Source organism: Carettochelys insculpta, chromosome 3, assembly GCF_033958435.1.
Source record: "Carettochelys insculpta isolate YL-2023 chromosome 3, ASM3395843v1, whole genome shotgun sequence".
NCBI lineage: Eukaryota > Metazoa > Chordata > Testudines > Carettochelyidae > Carettochelys > Carettochelys insculpta.
This window is the reverse complement of record NC_134139.1, coordinates 43,071,887-43,092,285: the sequence shown is the minus strand read 5'-3', so window position 1 is coordinate 43,092,285 and position 20,399 is coordinate 43,071,887. Positions and strand designations below refer to the sequence as shown.

General features: G+C 45.1%; 1 protein-coding gene across 1 annotated transcript in view; it reads right to left on the bottom strand.

The window, feature by feature from the left end:
* BIRC6 (baculoviral IAP repeat containing 6) overlaps positions 1-20,399 on the bottom strand; it is a 328,895-nt gene that overhangs the window by 275,525 nt on the left and 32,971 nt on the right. Inside the window, 4 exon segments of the mRNA XM_074989697.1 lie at positions 1,847-2,072; positions 8,669-8,818; positions 16,039-17,433; positions 20,271-20,329. Of these exon segments, the coding sequence (XP_074845798.1) occupies positions 1,847-2,072; positions 8,669-8,818; positions 16,039-17,433; positions 20,271-20,329 (1,830 nt within the window).

The window sequence follows — 20,399 nt, the reverse complement described above, 5'->3', positions numbered from 1 at the left end:
TATAGAGTGTCATGGTGCAGCCACACCTTGAATAAGAAAATTCTACTGATACCCTATCTATTACCACACAGAGAGATGGATTATCTACACCATACGTGCCATCCACAGCTCTGCACGTGTGCCCCAGAGCTTGGTGGGAGAAGCACAAGGCAGCAGTGGCTCCAGTGAGTCGCTGGCATTGAGTTTGAGCGGGAGTGTTGGGGTGCCTGGTTCTGGGGGAGGGCACTGAGAGTGCAAAGAAGGGCAAATGGAGGGTTGGGGGTGCATGACTCTGGGGAAGGGGTAGGGTTATAGCAGGGAGCTGGGGGTGCCTGGGTCTGGAGGAGAGGCGGGGAATTGGGTGAGAGCGGGGCAGTGGGGGGCAGCTGGGGCAGCTCCCTGGCTCTGGGGGAGGGCATTGAGCCATGCATTATATATTTATTTTTATCTATCTGTGGATATCTAGATAGGTATTTATAGATATCTACAGTGGTTTTTTTCCCAAGGATAAAAAGGTGCCTAAATCCAAGCTCAACATAGCACACATGGCCAAAATCCCAACTCACAAAATAGCCATAATGCCTGACAAAAAACACACATGCACAATCCCAATACACAAAATACCCACAAACCTTACACAAAACGCATACTCCTCCAACCCGACCACATGCAGCACAGCTCCAGATACACCCTGGAACACAAACACACACATCCCTAACCCTGCAAACAGCAGGGCACAAACCCACAGCCCCAGGCTAGCATCCCTTCTCCACACCTCCTGCAACACCGTCCTAGGTGTCTGCTGCCTCCAGTCCTGCAGGACACCCACCCATGCAGTGACTTCCCCACAGCAAATGGGGGCAGTGGAGCAGGGCAGCTGCCCAGCCAGAGACTTGCTCCCGGGAAGTGAGAGGTGAGCCTAAGGAGTGGCAGCCAGATCACGGGGGCATCAGGAGCGGGAAAGATGGGTGGGGAGCTGGCATGGAGTGATCAGCACAGGGTGGGCTGTGAGCACCAAATGGGGTGACAGGGCACAAGGCAGGTGGGGGATAGTTTGGGCTGTGAACAGGGAGAACCAGGTGAAGGGCACCAGACAGGGCACGCTGTGGGCTGGGAAAAACAGGGCAGACGGCACCAATCGGGGGATGGAGACAGGCAGCACTGGGGCCAGGTAGGGAGCTGAAGGGTGTCAGGGTGCTGCAGGGTGCAAAAGGGGTGCAGCTGCCCCCCATGCACAGGTCCTCTCCATGTGCAGGGCACAGACGTGCTCCAATATTGAGTCAAATAGAAGTCTGCAATATTATTTTTAAAATCTATAGGAGTTTAACTTTTGTAACAGATGGCTATAAACAAAAGGGAAATTTGTAACTTTAAATGAAAATATAATCTTTAAAAAACTGAAATGAAGTGTTATTTTTAATAAAAATATTCACAGTAGTGCCTCACTTTCTGATTTAAATACACGTGCTTTTAGGTTTTCATTAGGGTTTTTGATACATTTGGTTTAGAAATACCCAATTCTATGCATCTCTGATGGAGATGTCTTTACACTTAAATAAGAGAGACATAATGATGATACCCGACACACCTCTAGGAAAACACTGCATCTAGGAATTCACAAGGTACTCAAAACAGAACTTTTCAAATTGTTTCAAGGTGCTTTGAGACAAAAATAGAAACCACAAGCAGAGGAGTCAGTACAAAAGATCAAGAAGGAAGAGTTATATTAATTTGCTTTAAATGTGAATGGTTGTCTGTGTAATTATTTGAAAAGTGATTAGATGAAGCAAGCTTATACTACTATACCAACTGCAACATAAATTAGTCACTTACACACCCCTCTTTCTTGGGCCTTTACTATGCTTACCTATCCGTCTGCAGCTTCCAAGTTCGAGTATGCTGAGCTGCGTCTCCATGGTGTTGTTGATGTAAATGTTGAGGATGCCGCCTTTGTTGCTGCTCTTGTTGGACTTCCACCCAGCATAGAGGTACGGTGGCTGAAAATCGTGGCGTCAAAGTCTCAAAACGGGTTAATTCCACCAAGGACGTCAATGTTTCAAGGGAAAATGGTTGGTCCACCAAAAGATCGACACCTAATATTTGTGGAAGAAGATAAAACCAACAGATTTACTACATATACCTTCCTCTCCAAAACATCCTAGACCAAATTCCAAAATTATCCAAGCTACTCCAAAACCAGAAAGGGGTTCATATTCAGAAAAAAATTTTTAAAGGGCATGAAAAATCAGGTAATTTTGAAGTCAGCATACCTGCTCATGAACTTTTGATTTTTCCTGTTCAGAACGTTTCTTTTTGATATCTAGTGACCCACTTTATGACAAAAACTTTCTATTGAGAGAAAACTGTTGGGGTGGATGTCAAACTGCTGTCATAATCTGAAGACACTGAGATATAATAATGTTATAGAAGTGTATATAACCTTGCCAGTGAGATAAAGATTATAACAATGGTGGGTTATCAGAATTTCCTATATAATTAGTAATATTTGGGGAATGGGGAGATAATAGAGAACTATCACAGTCCAAAAGCAATCCAGGCAGATAAGCTGAGAGACTCTGCAAGGGGACTACAAAGGAAATGGGACTTCAAGATCTAGGGAATGGTAAGTCTTACAGAAATCTCAAAGTGTAGAGTTTATTTTTTGTACCGTAAAATAGGTTCTCTGAAATGGTTTTGTTCTAAATCAATTAAAACATTGATATAAGAACAATGTTTGGTTAATTATTACCATATTGATGATTCCAGAGGCAACAGAACTGCAGGATGTGAGCCTAAAACAGACTTTCAAAGGTAAACATAGTTAACACGAGGGGACTGCAAAACAGAGTCCAGTCTCAGAATGGGAGAATCTTGAAATTCCACTCCAAGAAACAGATGACAAGCCTGAAATCTGAAGTGGACACTCAGAAAGACCCAAAAAAAAAAAAAAAGGAAAAAGTGAAGCTCACGCAGTAACTGTGACCGCTGTTAATCATTTTTATCTTTAACATTTGAATTTCAGCACTCAATACAGCCCATAGGATGAGCACAATGCAAGAAATTTTCCTCACACTATGCATTAATGTGCCACCACAGTGCATAGCAGAAATTATCTCTTGGGGCTGAGCATATAGGTCACATACCATGTTAATTTATTCTCTGCTCTGCAGATTTGAGACTACAAACAAGAACTGAACAAATGTATGTTCCTATCCCATAGAAAATGAGTTGAAAATTCATTTCATAGACAGGGCCGTGAATATTTTTAAACAAAATGAGTTCAAATTCTGAATGAACAAGTGGATTCACAGAAGAACACTGAATTCTACAGTATGTTAAGATTTCAGCAGAAGCAAATTTAAAGAGGTTTTTATTAAATGTAAAATGAGGCAATTTCAACAAAAATATGGAGAATTATTTTATGTCATTCTATTGCATAAAATTATTTCTTTTTCCCTAGGCTAAACTGTTATAACTGGTTATATAACCAACATTCAAGCTGTTCAATATATTCTTAGAGAAAGTAATATAAACTACAGTAAACCCTAGATATAGAGCACCCCATTTTACCAGACATTGGTAATAACAGACGTCCACTTGCCTCCTCCCCACAAAAAGCAGAGTACAGTACTGTACTCTACACTAGTGTAAATGGCAACTCACCAGAGATGCCACGGGTTATCCCTCCAGGGCTGAGACTGCCGCAGCATCTCTGGCTGTGGCTTGGAGAGTTGCTGCTACTGTGTTTCCCCCACCCCCATGGCTGAGATCCACAGCAGTGATCCCAGCCATGGCCAGGGACACCACAGCTGCAGTGATCCCTGCTGCACGGGGGGACAACACGGCAGCAGCGGTGGGTCAGAGCCAGAGGAGCCACCAGGCTCAGGGTAGAGTGTGGGTGGCTTGGAGTCAGAGGAGCCACTGTGCTCAGGGCAGAGCATGGGCAGCTTGGAGCCGGAGGAGCCACCACGCTCTGCTGGAGCTGGGAGGAATGGGGAAGGTCAGTGAGTAAACCCTTGGATATAATGGACTTTCGGTTTTAACAGACCCTCTTCCCCCACATTAATCTATTACATCGAGGGTTTACTGTATATCTAAGGTAAAATTAACAGATCTTTCAAAAATTAAACAAAATGGCCGGTCAGTTTCCTGGTTCAGCCAGCACAGGGCAAGGGGAACCCAGCTGCCCCTTGGTTCCCAGCTCCCCTCAGCTTGTGAGACTGGGAAACTGACCAGCCTACCATGGCTGGTCAGTCTGCTGGCTGCTTCTCCCTGCCTTCCTCCAGTGGCTCAATTGTCATCCTGACAGCCTTGCTGCTGCCAGAAGGAAGGGAGAAGACTTTTAGCTTGCCAAGCTGCCTTGCAGCTACAGACAGCTGAGCAAGCTAAAAGCCTTCCCCTTGCTTTCCTCCAGCCACACAGCTCTCAGGCTGACAGCTGCATGGCTGGGGGAAAGACAAGGGGAAGGGGCTACAGAGCAGCTTCAAGCTGTGCTTAACTCACAGTATTTGCATCATAAATCACAATCCTGTCACGACAACATAATGGCTGCATCTACACTACAAAAAATTTTTAAAAGGGGGAACATCGAAAAACAAAATCGAAACAAGTGATTTCAAAATAGCACGGCTACACACACAAAACGGATCGCTGTACCAATCCGCTATTTCAAAAGAACTCCCGCCATTCTTCAAAAGGGAGCGTCCACAAAGGAACGCGGGCTCTTTCAAAACAAGCAGCTAGGAAACACCACAAACAGGGTCACGTGACCAACAAGCCCTTCCCGGCCCCACAGCCAGCAGCCACCTCAAAGGGCCCCTCCCAAACACACCCACCCTGCACACACACAGCACTGCAAAGCAGTACACAGCAATGCGTGGACCATGCTTCAAGAACAGGAGGAGAATGGAGCAACAGCAGTCACCTGAGGCCAATGGCCCCAACCACACCAGGACCCAGGTAGTGACTGCCACCCTGAACGTGGCGGATGCCCTGGGGCCCACCTACCCCACACCCCCATTGGGGTCCTGCAGGCCCTGGCAACAGGTCAACTGCCGCTCCCATCTCCCGTCCCCCACGGCGCTTCTGGAGCCACTGCCAGCAGTGGGGACGGGTGGGAGAGGCTGGTACTGAGCCAGTGGGACAATGAAAGGTGGCTTGAGAACTTTAGAATGACAAAGCAGACATTCATGGAGCTGTGTCAATGGCCCACCCCCACCCTGCAGCAAGCAGACACCCACATGCAGCCCGCGCTCCCAGTCAAAAAGCATGTGGGGATCGCACTCTGGATGTTTGCCACCTCGGACAACCACCGTTCAGTGGGGCACCAGTAGGCAAGGCCACCATCAGATCTGTCCTCCTGGAGGTAAGTCAGACAAGGGGCCCACACCCACCCCGGGAAGGAGGAGGAGACAGGGAGGTCCCCAGGTGGGGGGCCTGCAGGAGTAGGGGGAGGCCACGGGGGGGCTTCCCAATGTGCAGGCCCCATGTCAGTGCCCCCCTTCTACAGGTGCTCCAGGCCATCTATCGCCTCATCCTGCGGAGGGCCATCCACCTCGGCAACTTGGACGACGCCATGGCAGTCCATGGCAACCCTTGGTTTCCCAAACTGCTTCGGCACACTTGATGGCACCCACATAGCTATCCACGCCCCAGATCATAGCGTGGGATACTACATAAACTGCACGGGGTATCACTCAGTGGTGCTTCAAGTGCTCGCTGATGCCCAGGGCCAGTTCTGTGACATTTGCGTGGTCTGGTCCGAGCAAGCCCACAATGCCTGAGTACTACGCAACTCCTGGCTGGGGCGGCACATGGAGGAGGGCACCTACATCCCTGCCCAGGAACTCCCCATGGGGGACACAACGATGTCACCATGTATAGTGGCCGATGGGGCATACCCTTTGCAGCCATGGCTGATGCGCCTCTACACTGGGCACACCACCGCCAGCCAGAACATTTTTAACAACCACCTGAACCACGCCTGCAACACTGTAGAGCAGGCCTTCAGACGCCTCAAGGGCGCGGCTTGACATCAGCCTGCCCATCGTCCCTGGGATGTTCACAGCCTGTTGTGTTCTGCACAATATAGTGCAGGACAAGCACAGGCACTACATGCCAGGGTGGACTGCAGACCACAGCCCCGGCTATAAGCAACTGCCCACAGTCCCGTGCCGCCAGGCACATCGAGAAGGGATTAGGGTCCGGGAAGCCCTCCAAGAGGCCTTCAAGCAGGAGCCACGCTGACCTCCACCTGGCACATGGCTCACACCCACCCTGCAGCACAGCCCCCCCCGCCCCCCAACACAGGGGACACTGGGGTGCACAAAAAAGGGTTTATTAACTGGGGGCCAACTATATACATGTAATAAGCACCTCTGAAGAATTGTGCAGGGTCTTCCTATGGGAACTAAATATGGAGGGGAATGGGGGAGAACTATATACAATGGGGCAGGGAACACCCCCGTGGCCAGGGCCACAGGCCTGGGCAGACCTAGTCCCCCACAGGAGTGGTGGGGGGGTGAGACCCCTCTGGCGGATATGGGGGCCCGTCCCGCCTTGGGTGCAGGGGCTCTGTCGGGGACGGGAGGGGGTTGATAGGACAGGGAGGTAGGATCAGCCAGGAGCTAAGGGACAGGGTGGGCTGGGTGAGGCAGGGGGGATTGGGTCCGGGGGCCTGGGGGGTGAGCCTCCTGGCTCGCACTAGCAAATCAGCCAGAGGCCCATGGTGAGCTGGGCAGACAGGGTGAGGGTAGGTGGGATGAGGGCGGCGAGTTTGGGGGTGGGGGGGAAGCGGGTTCACTGGCGGCAGGAGGACCAGCCATCAGAGGGCTGCGTCCGCCTCAGCCCAGACCTCCCTCCACCGGGCCCTGTCCTCTCGCTCCATCTGCAGCCACTCCCAGAGCACGGCGGTCTGCTCCCAGACAGCTGCAGTGTGGGCCTCTGCTGCCTCCTGAGGGTCATAACGGCAGCGCTGTCAGGCTGTCCGGGGCTGGGAGGCGCAGCCTGAGCAATGGGGAGGAGAGATCTCCAGCTCCATCAGATGGTGGTGTGGGTGTGGTCCAGCCCTCAGAGGATGATGCTGTGGAGATACAAGGGGAAGAGAGAGGCCACCCATCAGCACTGTCACCTGGGCCCGGGGGCTCCACCCACACCACCCCCGGACCATGCCTCCCCTGCTGACCCCCCTTGGGGCTTCCATGTGCCCACTGGGACTCCATCTGTGGGGTGACTACTGGCTGCAGCCTGGCCCTCGCACCCCTTACCAGTTGGGAGGGCTGGGGTGCTGGATGGCGCCGCACCTGGGACGGGGCAGGGGACTGTGGGATAGGTCCCCCCACCCAGGCCGCCCGATCCACCCATTACCTACCTGAGGCTCTGGAGAACAGGTCCGGGGACACCAGCCTCGATGGAGCCTGGCTGGAGGTACCAGAGCTGACCGCAATCACAAGCGGGCCCCCCTCCTCTGAGTCGCTCCCTGGCTCCACAGGTGTGGTCTGGCAGGAGGCTCCCAGCTGTTCCTGCGGATCCGTCTCCCGGTTGGTGTTGGGCCCGCATGTGTCGACCACCACTGACGGCTCAGGGACATCCTTTGGGCCAAGGAGCTGTTCCAATGCCCAGTAATGCGGGCACCTCACGCCGGCCCCAGCCCCCGATCACCTGCGGGCATCCCTGGCCCGGTTTTAGGCCTGCCTCAGTTCCTTCACCTTTGAGCAGACCTGAGTGGCCATGCCCTGGGGGTGTCCCTGCCTCTGCAGCCCCAGTGACAGCCGCTCAAAGGTGGCTACGTTGTGGGGCCACCCGGTGCTGTGGAGCAGAACCTCTTCCTCTGCCACCCAGAGGCCGAGAAGGTCTTTCACCTCAGCCTCTGTCCAGGAGGGGCCCCTCTTTTTCTGGCCCTGGTTCTCCTAAGGTGATCCCTCAGACTGGGAGGAGGGGGCCTCCTGGGGGCCCCCTGAGCGTGGGGGGGCTCGCCATCCAGCTGATTGGCTTTGTGGCACACCTGTCTGGCTGCTGGAGCCTGTGACAGGCAGAGCTCGTACTCCTCACGCCCTGGGCACACTCTCAGCTTCCTGCACAGGGTTTCTGGGGCTGTGCAGCTTTAAGGGGCAGGCCCAGGGACCACAGAGCCCCGCTGGGGCTTGCTAGTGCATCTCCATGCTCCCTGGAGTCACCGCCATGGCGGACCTGCAATTTTGAAATTGCAGGCCCGAAGCATCTTACATGCCCTATTTTGAAATTTGGTTTTGAAAGGGGCCACTCTTCCCAATCCCAGATGGGAAAAGCAGTCTCAAAATTTGAGCCCGTTGTTGCTGAAAACAATTTCGAAAGAGGCTGTTGGGCATGTAGACATTCTGCAGCCTCTTTTGAAATTGGGCCCCCTTTTGAAATTAATTTCTAAATAAGGGGCAAGTGTAGATGCACCCAATGAGTTCATAAGCTTACTTAAGGGGTGTAGCAAGCTTAGCTTCGGCAGTGATAAAATTGTCCTCTCCACATTTATACTCCATCCCCACTTCAACCAACACTCAAAGATAAAATGCACTGGTGAAAATATTGAATTACGGTATTTTTGCAGCCATCATTATGAAACCATGTAGACTACTGATGACCACTTGATATGCTAAAAACAAGAAAACACTTCTATATGGTTAATGTATTTTGTTAAGTTTAAATATGAATGGTTTACCTGTAATGCCTGGACTAGAAGGGTTAGATAAGGGCTTCATGCCTTCTAATGATTGCTCTACCCCTTTAGAAAGGGATCCATCCACAAGTATATCGGCTTCATCTATATCATCACAGGTTCCTCCAATCTGAAGGAAATGAAGCTCTCCACCTAAAATGTGGTTGAGAGTAACGGAAGTAGTTGAAGACAAGCTAATATCAAAAAGCATATATTACTTCAGATTCATTTTTAGTTAATGAGAATATCATTTGATCATTACATATATCAGTTTCAAATTTCAGAGGGGTAGTCTTGTCAGGCTGTTTCAGCGAAAACAAAGTCTCATGGCACTGTAAAAATAGCATTTGGTTGGGCATAAGCTTTTGGAAGTTGGAACCCACTGTCAGATGCATGAACTGGAAACTTCCATTTGGCAGGTGCATATACACATGCAATGATACTATTTATTAACATAACAGTTCCATCTTTGCATGTGCATATGCACCTGCCAAACGGAAGTTTCCACTTCATGCATCTGACGAAGGGGTTCCAGCCCCTAAAAGCTTATGCCCAAATACACTGGTTAGTTTTTTATGGTGCCATAGGACTCTTAGTAGTTGCAAAGCATCTGAAGCAAGCAGGGCCATTATATTGGAATGCCAACAATACTATTTCTCTTCTGCATATTTTTAAACTCTATCAGACAAAGGACAGAAACATAGCCATGCAAATATTCATTCCATCTGCTAATAGTTCTGAGGGAAAGAAAGATCAGCCAGATTTTCCTCCTGGGGGAGCAGGAGAATGCTCTCGACATAAGTGACACATTCTGTCGACTTACTGTTGACAGAATGCCTTGGAAACCTGGACACTCCATGGGTTTTGTTGACAAAACTCTCTAGTGTAGACATAGGCTAAGCATGTGGTAATCTTGCCTTAGCTAGCAAAAAAGAAAAAAAAAATCTAGAGATGATCTTTTACTGACTTAATCTTGTATTTATAAACTTAATGTCCAACTAATACACTGTCTCTTTGCGAAGTAAGAGAAAAGGAAAGGTAACAGAATTCCCATTGGTTTGCTGCTAATGTTCTGCACTTTGGGTAGTTCATGAATCATGGATCTCTCACTGCTTTCTTAGGAAAATATAAAATTAGCTTCCTTGACTATAGTTTTACATTCTCTTAAGTCAGCACTTAAGATCTGTGATGGAATTATTTCCATACTCCTATGCCATGGAGACAGTTTCCTCAACCACAGTACATCTTCCTTTTATCTGCTCCCACAGCAGGCACATAAGGGACACTGCACCAATATCGATCTCTACAAGCCTAAAATTTTCACATCTATAGAAGCAGGCAGGAGTGCCACCTATTAAGATTGCCCATATTTCCTACATTAAGGTCCTGTTTTCAGCTGCTTAGAATGTTGGCAAGGCTTAATGATTTGGTCTGAAGTTATCCATATGAGGCATCGGTCTCAGAATGAAGTTTTTGGAAAACGTCAACCTTTTTGTTCAGTTCTATAGATGAATTTGACTTGTTTCACAGTAGAGCTCATACAAAGGTCTGGTCTACAGTAGAATGTTAGGTCAAACTTAGACTTAAGTCAATTTTCTTTGCAATTAGTCCACACAACAGGACGCATTCTGCCAACCTGAAGGGCTCCTAAGGTCAATTTGAGTACTAGTTTTCACGAGGGGTAATGCCAAATACGATTTTGCATGGCCCACCTTAGTTTAGCAGAGACGAAGCACTGTGAAATTAGACATTCTTAGCCTCCTGATGTGTCACACAGTGTCCAATGGGACCACTTTGGCCACTATTTTCAGCTCCATTGTTCTCCAGGTATACAGGAAACAGCCTGGGAAAATTTGAGTTAACTTCCTGTTTGGCCAGCATGGTGAGCAAAGCAGGCAGCACACCTCAGCCACACACCTACCCACAAATTCCCAGGGTCACAGATGAGCGCCATGAAAAGTAGGAGTACAAATGTCACCCTCCGGAGCCCTTAAAAAAAAAAAATCAACGGAACGGCCCCTTAGGTGAGGACTGATTCTTTACAAATTCGACCTAAACCCCCTAAATTCAAATTCATTTCCTCGTGTAGACCACACCTCTGTATGCACTCAGAACTTCTACATATCTTTGAAGTTTTTTTTTTTTTTTTTTTTTTTTTGCTTTCATAGCTAAGTTTCCACAACTTAGGCCTCTCCAGTGCTTAGATGCTTCTGAGACCTCAGTGTTCTGAACTCCAAGAATTCTAGGCTGTCACATAGCACACTCAACAGATATTACCTTACAATTGATTACTCGTGATCTCTTATCCTTAAAGAAAAGATTTTGGGACTTGCGTCTTCCACTAGTTTAAGTTACGAGAGAGCTTTCTGTCTTCTAAAAGTGTGTGTTCACAATCACTAAGTTCAGTAGCAGGAAGGTCTATAGGATTGTACCCCAAAAATTTCTGAATACAAAGTTAAGCCCTCCACATCCCTGTTTCATATTCAGTCTTCACAGTTCAAACATGTGCATTTAGATTTTGTTGCCCTTCATCTGCACCTTGACTTTGTAATCTTTTCATCTGGTCTTTTATACATGAGGCACATTTACTCTTCTCTAAAATATGATATGGCTCTAAACTTCTGAAAACCCATGTTCCTATATTGCAACTTGAAAACTGAATCTCGCTTACTTACCTCCTGAGCTGTAGCTATCCTTGCCCCTCTGTCCTAACACCAATACTTAATTTTCAATGCAACTTCACTTTCTCACTTGACTCTGTCGCTCATTGTGAATATGCAATCTCTGGGCTCTTTCCCATTGATATGTTCTGTGTTCTCTGTGGCTCTCTGCCAATTAATTCTTGACTTTCTCTCCATAATTAACAGTTAGCCCTCTCTCTCTTTGCTGCACTCCTCTTTAGCGGTTGTCCCCCTGGACATGCAGGAAGCCAACAGTACCTGTATCTTTTCTTTACATGGGCTACTCAGCTTCTGATTCCCCCTTGGAAAAAGCAGAAACCACCCTCCAGTAGTGCAGCTCAATCTCCCTCTCTTTTCTTAACAGAGAAGCAGCATGATTGCTGCTCTAGTTCCAATCCCTCACCAAGAGAGGAGGAGGAGGAGGAGGGGGCAGGCAGGCGCATAAAGACAAATCTCAGGCTGCCTCTTTTTCTATGCCCACACCTCTCTCCCCACTTTTCCTCTGAGGAAATAAATGACTGCCACTTGGGAACACTCAGGAAAATTTTCTACATGCCAAAGGCAAGTAAGGTTTTCAAAATCTGGTATAATGCTTTGAGAATATGAATTTAAAGGGAAATGTAGCCTTCCTGTCAACATTGTGGTGAAATTGGATGACATCATTGAACCCAATGACGTTAAGACCCAAAACTTAAAGAATGCTTTAATTTATTACAAACTTATTGAATTTAACTGCACTACTGCTCATTACTAACATGGATAATATTACATGCCACCACTAAGAAATTTATGATTCTCAATTTACTGTAAGCTTGCAGGACTCTCTTTGATCACTACCTAAGATGAAGCTAGCTCATAAGCAGGATACATCGCTTGAGCACAAGATACAGAATAAAGGAGACATGCAAACAATTTCTCACACATGTGACTAGACTGGGATGCATACGTTCTAGTTATGTATACAAATGAGCACACCATGTCTGTACTTCCAGGAAGCTTTGTAATATAAAAAAGAAAAACAAACATTTTCACTCAGTTGTTTTCTTAGCTTTTGGCAAAATGAACTGACAGTTAACCAGCCTACCAGCTGGGAGATTGAAATTTAGCAGTTCATGAGTTATCCATATTTAGGAAAGGTTCTGGATTTTTGAATATAAAATCTGTATTTTCTCCCCCATTACCCAATAATCATGGAACTAATTTTGATCAACTTTCCAAAAAAAAAAAAAAAAGTAATTTTTGAGCTGAGGCAGTAATTTTTGTGCTGAGGCCAAGTCAAAACTGAATTTTACATATAAATTGAGTAAACAAAAATATAACAGGATTGAATGAAATTTCCAGTGAAATATTAATATATTACCATGAACACCAATACGTTGTTAGGATAATCATTACAAACCATTTCTGAAAACATGAAGCATACAGATTGTAAATTCTATGCAGATCACTAATGCAATGCACTTAAACAACAACTGAGCTAACAATATTAAGTCTGCTAGCAGTTTTCAGAAGTCAGCATTTTCGAAATCCATTCTGACACAAAAAAGCTAATATTTCTCTCCCCCACTACATTATCTATCAAGGAAGAGGCTCTATTTTCAGTTTTCAGATGGATTCTTACAGATTTCCAACTTTCTAACTTGGTGAAGAGCTCACCTGCAAACCTTGTCGTAGGTTTAACATGCCAGAGCAAAAGGTTTCTAAGTTACCTTTCAGCTACTTATTGCAAGTAGAAACATATTAAAAATAGTACCAGTGAGACTGAGCAGTTCGGTTATGACCAGCATCAACTTGCTAACATGGTGATCACAAAGAACAATGGACAGAAATCAAATATAACTTCAATATCAATTTAGTTCATTTGCTTTTGTTTTTTTGTTTTGTTTTTTTAAACCTGTAAGATTTACATTAATACAATAGGAAAATAACACTTCCGATACAGATTTTGATACAGACACAAAGAAACCCCTTCCCCTCACACTCACCTGCACCAGAAACAACCCAGGAATTTAGCAATGAGAAAATTATATAAAATAACAGTTCTTACTTGCTGGTGAGTAAACCATTACATCGTCAACGTGTTATTTTAAAAGATCCTTAATGAGGTTGGAAAAAATAATTATAGCAAAGGTATTGTTATGTCATGGTATTGTTACCAATAAATTTAAATGAAGACATGTTTGAAGCAACAGGAAAATATCTGAAGAAAAGCCAAAAACTAATCTATTTGTGCAAGAGTATTATATCTCTCTCTGCTTAAGACTAAGTGCCAGTTATACAGCCACCTTATTATAGCTCTATCTAATTGTATAGTTTGTTTATCAGGTGGTCTTGAAAGACCATATCAAAAGTCTTACTCAAGACAAGATACACCACATCTACACCACTTTCCTACCGTTCACAATGCTTATTACCTTGCCGAAGAAAGCTATCAAGTTAATTTGGCATGAATTGTTCTACACAAATCCAGGCTGTTTATTATCACCTTATTGTCCTCTAGCAAAAAGGTATGAATTAAGCGGATTTCCCTTTTTATACATGTGTATTATATTTGCCCTTTTTTGACCTTCTAGAGTCTCTCCCATTTTCCATGATTTTTCGAAGTAATTGCTAATGGTTCAGGTATCTCCTCAGTCAGTTCCCTGAGTATTCTAGGATGCATTTCATCAGGCCCTAGTGACTTGAAAACATCTAACTTACCTGAGTAATTTTTAACTTGATTTTTCCCTATTTTAGCCCCTGATCCTACCTCATTTTCACTGGCATTCACAATGTTAGATTTTCAGCCACTGACCACCTTCTTGGTCAACACCGAAACAAAAAGTCATTAACAATATCTGACTTTTCCACATGTTCTGTTATTTTCCCCACCCTCACTGAAAAATAGTCTTATCCTGTCCTCTTCTTCTTTTTCTTCCTTCTAACATATTCATAGAATGTTTTCTTGTTAAAATTTATGTCTCTAGCTAGTCTGACCTTGTTTGGGCCACTATTTGAAGGACTGCTTTTTGATTATTAGATCTTTCAAGGTCTCCTGGTTAAGTCAGGGTGGGCTCTTCTCATACTTCCTATCTGTCCTATGCAGTGGGATAGTTTGCTCTGGTGCCCTTAATAATGTCGCTTTGAAAAACTGCCAGCACTTCTCCAAGACTTGCTCCTCATGGCCTGTTACCTACCAACTCCTTGAGTTTGCTAAAGACAGCCTTCTTGAAATCCATTGTCTTTTTGCCCTGTTCTCACACTTTACCATGCCTGAAAAAATCATGAAATCCATCATTTCTTGACCACTTTCACACAAGCTGCCTTCCACTTTCTGATTCTCAATCAGTTCCTGCCCATTTGTCAAAATCAAATCCAAAACAGCCTCTTCCCAAACAATTTTTTTTCTTTTTTTTTTAAATTTCAGAAGATGGAGAAAGTTCTGCCTATCTATAAAAAGAAGTGGAAAAATTGGAGAATGGAGAAAGTGGTCACAAAAAAATGGCTTGAGCTTTGGAGAAAATGTGCTACAGTAGGAAATTAAGGGCTCAACCAGTTCAGCTTATCAAAAAGACAAACAGAGGTTATCTTACAGCCATCACAAGTGTGTATCCACACGACCCTTCATTGGTCAGTGGTCCACATCCTCACCAGGAGCGCTTCCACTGATCTAAGAGGAGCAATGGGCTAGCAGCTCTGACAAGAGCCCAGTTGCCCCTCAGGCTCCTGGGCAAGAGTGGGTAGGAAACCATCCTGGGTTTCTCAAGTCAACTCCCAGGCAGAAGTGGAAATAGGGTCCAGTTGCTCAACCGTCCAGGGACTATGGGGCAGATGGACTCTTGTTGCCTCAATTTCTTGTCAATTTCACAGCTCCTGTCATGAAACTGACAAGACCCCTAAGACAAGACAAGAAACACACTATCTACACAGACACTGCATCATCCTAAATACACTGACTAAGTTATTAGGTCTGAATACACGGACAATTGGGTGGAATTTAGTGGGCTGCACTATGAAAGATGTCAGGTCAGATGATTTAATAGTTCCTTCACGGTTTTTAAATTATGAATCCATGAAGAGCAGAATCAGAACATTGTGTGCACTTAAAAAGTACATTCCAGTCTTACAAATACTGCCTAAACTTAAAATGTGGAATAGTGCTAGAACCAGGGATAAACTAGTATGCAGTAATCCCTCGAGTTACATGCAACTCGGATTAATGCAACCTCCACCCTGATAAGAGTGGAAAAAGCACTGCTGTCAGGGTCGGCAGCGACTGGGCTGCCACCCGACAGAAGTTTCCCTGCTTCTGGTAGGTGCAGCAGCTGCACCTGTCAGTGGTGGTAGCCGAGATTCAGGCTCTCAGCTGCTGGCACTGAAAAGAGCAGGGAAACTGACAAAGGCACCAGTGCTGGTCAGTTTCCCAGCTCCCCTCCACTCACTGGAATCAGGAAACTGACCAGGGCTGGTGCCCTCATTAGTTTCCTGGCTCCCCCGAGTTGCACGGGAAATTTGACTTACACGGTGCTCACCAAAACACAACCCCTGCATTGTTGGGGGTCTACTGTATGCCCTAAATATATGACCTCAAGATTATTTATGTTGTACTTCTATGGTTCTGAAACTTAGTCAACATTTTACCACACTGAAGATTTGTGATTTTACTAGAGCATTTAGAACTTTTTTGGGGAAAAGAAAAAATAAGCATCTTACCTTTGGTGCAAGCACACAGTCTGTCTGTGCCCGAGCAGTATATCACAGAGACAAACATATCTGGTTCCTCATTGCCCTCCTTTTTAGGTGGCTCCACTTTGGCCAGAATTTCAAAATTTGAAAGATCTAAAATTTTTACATATCCTCCCTGAGTAGTTATTACCAAGTGCCCAAGAGTAGAGACCTCAGATTTTTTGTCTCTCCCATTACCATTCTTCGGTGTTAAATGTATTTCTTCAACAGGCTCCTCACACTCATCATCTCGATTATCCAGTATATCTGGTGGGAGCAAAATCAGTGAGGTAATTGTGTCCTGGGGGTCTTTGATATGTTGAATTTTTATTGGTTCTTCTTCTAGAGTCACTATTCTTGTGGCATAATTCATTTTGTAAAGCATCAGATATCCACCACTGACATTTCTCTGCTCAGGTTGAATTATTAAAGGAGTTTGTACATCTGCTGGTGATTCATTCTGGATCACATTGATACCTGTGCCATTCACAACAGCAAGACTCGACTCTAGTTCACCTTTCCTTCTATTACATAGTGCTGAATTTAATTTATTTAAATTATTCAAGGCCTCTACTTGATTTATTGCACTCAGGGATTCAACAGGACATGTACGTAGTCCTACTAACAAATGAACTCCATCTGCACAAGGAGTGATTGAATCTACACAAAGGTTCTCCTCCTCTGCAAACTTAGGCAGCCGCAGGCACTGAACCAATGTCCCAGGCTTGGGAACCATAGAGTTCCACTTATCAGAGTCTGGAGAAGTTAGACTGGCTGCTGCATCTGCGAATTGTTGAATATAAGTCACAGGTGGATCCTGCAATAGCAACTGTTCCTGACTGTCCAGTTCCATCTCAATGATCTGTGGAACTGTAAAACCATCATCATGTAAACTTTTACTCATAATATTGTTCATCTGTGAAAAGATTTTTCCTGCTTTTTCATCAGACTCCTTAATGCTGTAAAGAAGCAATACAGGTAAAGTCCTCCTTACTAGAGGGGAATTCAGTTCTGAATTAGTGCAGGATTCATTGTCCGTTGATCCCTGCTCTGATACACTCTCACCTCGAGTCCTGTTTAAAACATCCAGAGACCTGTGAGAGTTACTACTTACAGGGGAGGTAGCAGGTGATTTGTATGTTAATAAACCCCCAGCTAACAAACACGGGAAGGGAATGTTGTGTTGCTCCAGATGCTTTTCCTTTATCTTTTCACTCTTACAATTTGCTAGACAGGGATTTGCCCCAAGTTCTTCTAGATCCTTTACTGTGTCTTCAAGCACATTTGCAACAATTTCCCACTGAAGTTTCTCAGGCTGCTGAAGAATGCTCAGGGCCGTTATATCAAGGCTTACTTCCATCGTTTCTTTTTGTGATGTATGCCCTTTAAAACAAACAATGTATTAGTATATATAATTCACCATAACCTAAACCAAATCACATAGTTAGTAGATTTAATCTACAAACTGAACTAGTCATTTCTCCATGTACCTTCAAATAGAGAGGATACAAAAATGTAACATTTCTGTACCTGAGGGGGGTAAAACCCCCCTAGAAACATTTATTCCCCTTAAACTTAACAATTAATTTAAGAAACAACAAATGAGAATAACAGAGAAAGAAACCTGAACTCTGTCTGCTATCAGACATTCCCAACAAGGCACTTACCCCACCAAGCTGCTCTCCATACTGAACCACATAAGCCACTGAAGTAGGTTTGATGTACATCCACTCCAGCTACCTAGACAGCCAGTGTGATTCCGGCTGGGTTTACATTTACCAGGAATGTTAACAGCTGCTATGCAATTTAGGTACACCAGTTGAGTACCAGAAGTCGATGTAGCAGCTACCAATATTTGTCCCTGTCGTCGCTGCAGAATGCCGACAGAAGCACTCCTCCCATCAGCATTCCTTAATCCTTACTGGCTGGTAAGGAGTTAAGGGGTCGACACTGACCCCAGAACACGCCGTTTAACACATGCATGAAATGGTACCCAGAAGCTTGACCCTAAGCATTTAATCTTCTGTGGTGAGTGTAGACCCAGCCTCCCTCAGGTTGTCAGATTTAACTTCCACTTAATGCTGGTAAGCCCCTGCTACACTACTGCCACATTCTTACAGTTCACATTAGCTGACAAACCATCCAGCAAAATAACACAACCTCTTCCCCCCAGTATTCCTAACTAGCAATCGTAAGATATAAAGAACCATCAACAATGAAATATGGCCTGGTCGAATAAAACTGCAACAATGTAAGAACAAAATTTTAGAAGTGACTCGGACAACTTATAAAACTTTTGCATCACTTAGCAAATAACAATGACTGCAAACAAACACAGATCATACTATAAGGTGGAAACCACACCAGAAAGAAGAGGCTGATGAGCAGCTGAAGGTAAAGAATTCTGAAATTGCTTTTTTCTAGCATTTAAAACCCTGAAGACACAGATTTCTACATCTCAAGCCTACTCCCACATACTCATGCATTCTGATACAGTTAATTACACTATCACCATTTTCCTGCAAGTATTCTGTCTTGTTCAGAGCACAAACTGGAAAACAATGAGTGAGGCAACTCAGTTTTCCCTCCCCGCATTTGACATTTCAGTGATGAGCATGACCTTACTCATTTTGCAATATTCAGTTTGGACAAGAAATGAAGAGGTCTTGTAAAAAGCAGCTGTGATAATGTAATTAACTATCATAACACATCTACACAAGAAAATAGCATTAAGGGTCTATTCTTTGGCATTGCCTCACTTTCAAGTGTTTCCCCCCCCTACAGCTTGAATAACTTGTATTTAATATATAGACGGTGTGGCAGGGTAAGGAGAAAATATAAGAGGAAAAAACAGGGTTGTTTTGAACTGGCAGTCAGAGCAGGAGCAGCTGCGGAAGAGGCTGCCCTAAATCAATTAGAGCCAACTGGTCCCACTTAAACCTACCTTTAAAACCCTTTCCCCTGCCAGAGCAAGGTGGGAGAGAGGCAAGGAGATCAGAGTAGCTGAAGAGAGAAAGTTTGAGAGGCACAGAGGAGAATATCAGGAACACCAGAGATGGCAGGTAGGGGTGTGAGCAGCTTCAGCAGAGTGTGTGTGGACTTCCTAGCCCTGGTAACCCTGGGCTCATCTATAGGCTGGGAGAAACTGGTCACCCAGCCGGAGCAGATCAAGAAGGAAGACTTGCTGCTGCTGTGGCCTGGAGAAGGTATCAGGGGGAATCATCTGGGGAAGTGGCCCAGGGAGAAGAGCAGCTGCGCCAAGGGCTAAGGAAGTCAGCCCTCCCCAGTAGCAGCCACATAGGGTCCCTGGACCAGAACCCAGAACAAGTGGGCTGGGGCTGGGTTCTCCCCAGAACACCCCTCACCCAGTGAGGGCAACTGGGCCCAAAAATGGGGACCACTGAACTGAAGAGAGGTCTGGATCCCAGAAACAAGACTGACTTTGTCACAAGGGTAACATTTTTTGCAGGATTTCTACTTCTCTTCATTAAAGGCCTTAAAGAAATATGCCAAAACACTGCATGTCAGACTTTTGTAAAGTCGAGATTAACTGCTGGTGTTACCACTAACTACAAAAATTCAGGAGCAATAAGTTGTTCATGACATCCTTTTTGTTGCTCACTCCACTGTTCTGCTTCCGCCAGATAACACTGCCAGACATTCAGTACATAGCTCATTCTTAAAAGGAGGCCCACCTAGAACAAAATCAAATTAAGGCTGGCATTTTTATGTACTCTTGAGGCCAGAAATTTAGCCTTCAGAGAGAGGTGAACATAGTACCTTTCACAAAAATTCTCTATCTCGCCCTCGCTATTGTTGCATCCCTGCCTTGGATGCATAGCATGAAATAGGCTTTGTCCCCGAGGCAGAGCAGCAATACAACTACTAAGCTGGGAAGCTGCTAATATTCGCACTTGTTATTTAATTAGTCCCCATGTTTGTCTGTTAAGGTTTCTTTACCTTGCCACAGTGGTGCAAAGGAACCTTATGTAAATGACATTAATGGAATCCTTAGCTAGGAAGATCTAATGTGCAGTCTCCTTTTTTCCTCCTGTGGCTTTGACTATACTACAAAGCTTTTGGTTCACAGGGCCACATCACTAAGACTGTATTTTTATGTATATGTACAAGAAAGTAGAGTTAAAATTGACTATTTCCTAATCCTCAGATCCATAAATTCTTAAAAGATTTTTGCATACTATGCTTAAAATTATACCCACCTGTCACACATTCTGATCTGGAATGCTCTTCACTGTCTGAATCCTCCAATAGGTCATCACTAAAAGCACAAGACAGCTCAATGAGATACCAGAAAATGGAAGCTGCTATATTTGCAAACACAGATTTTA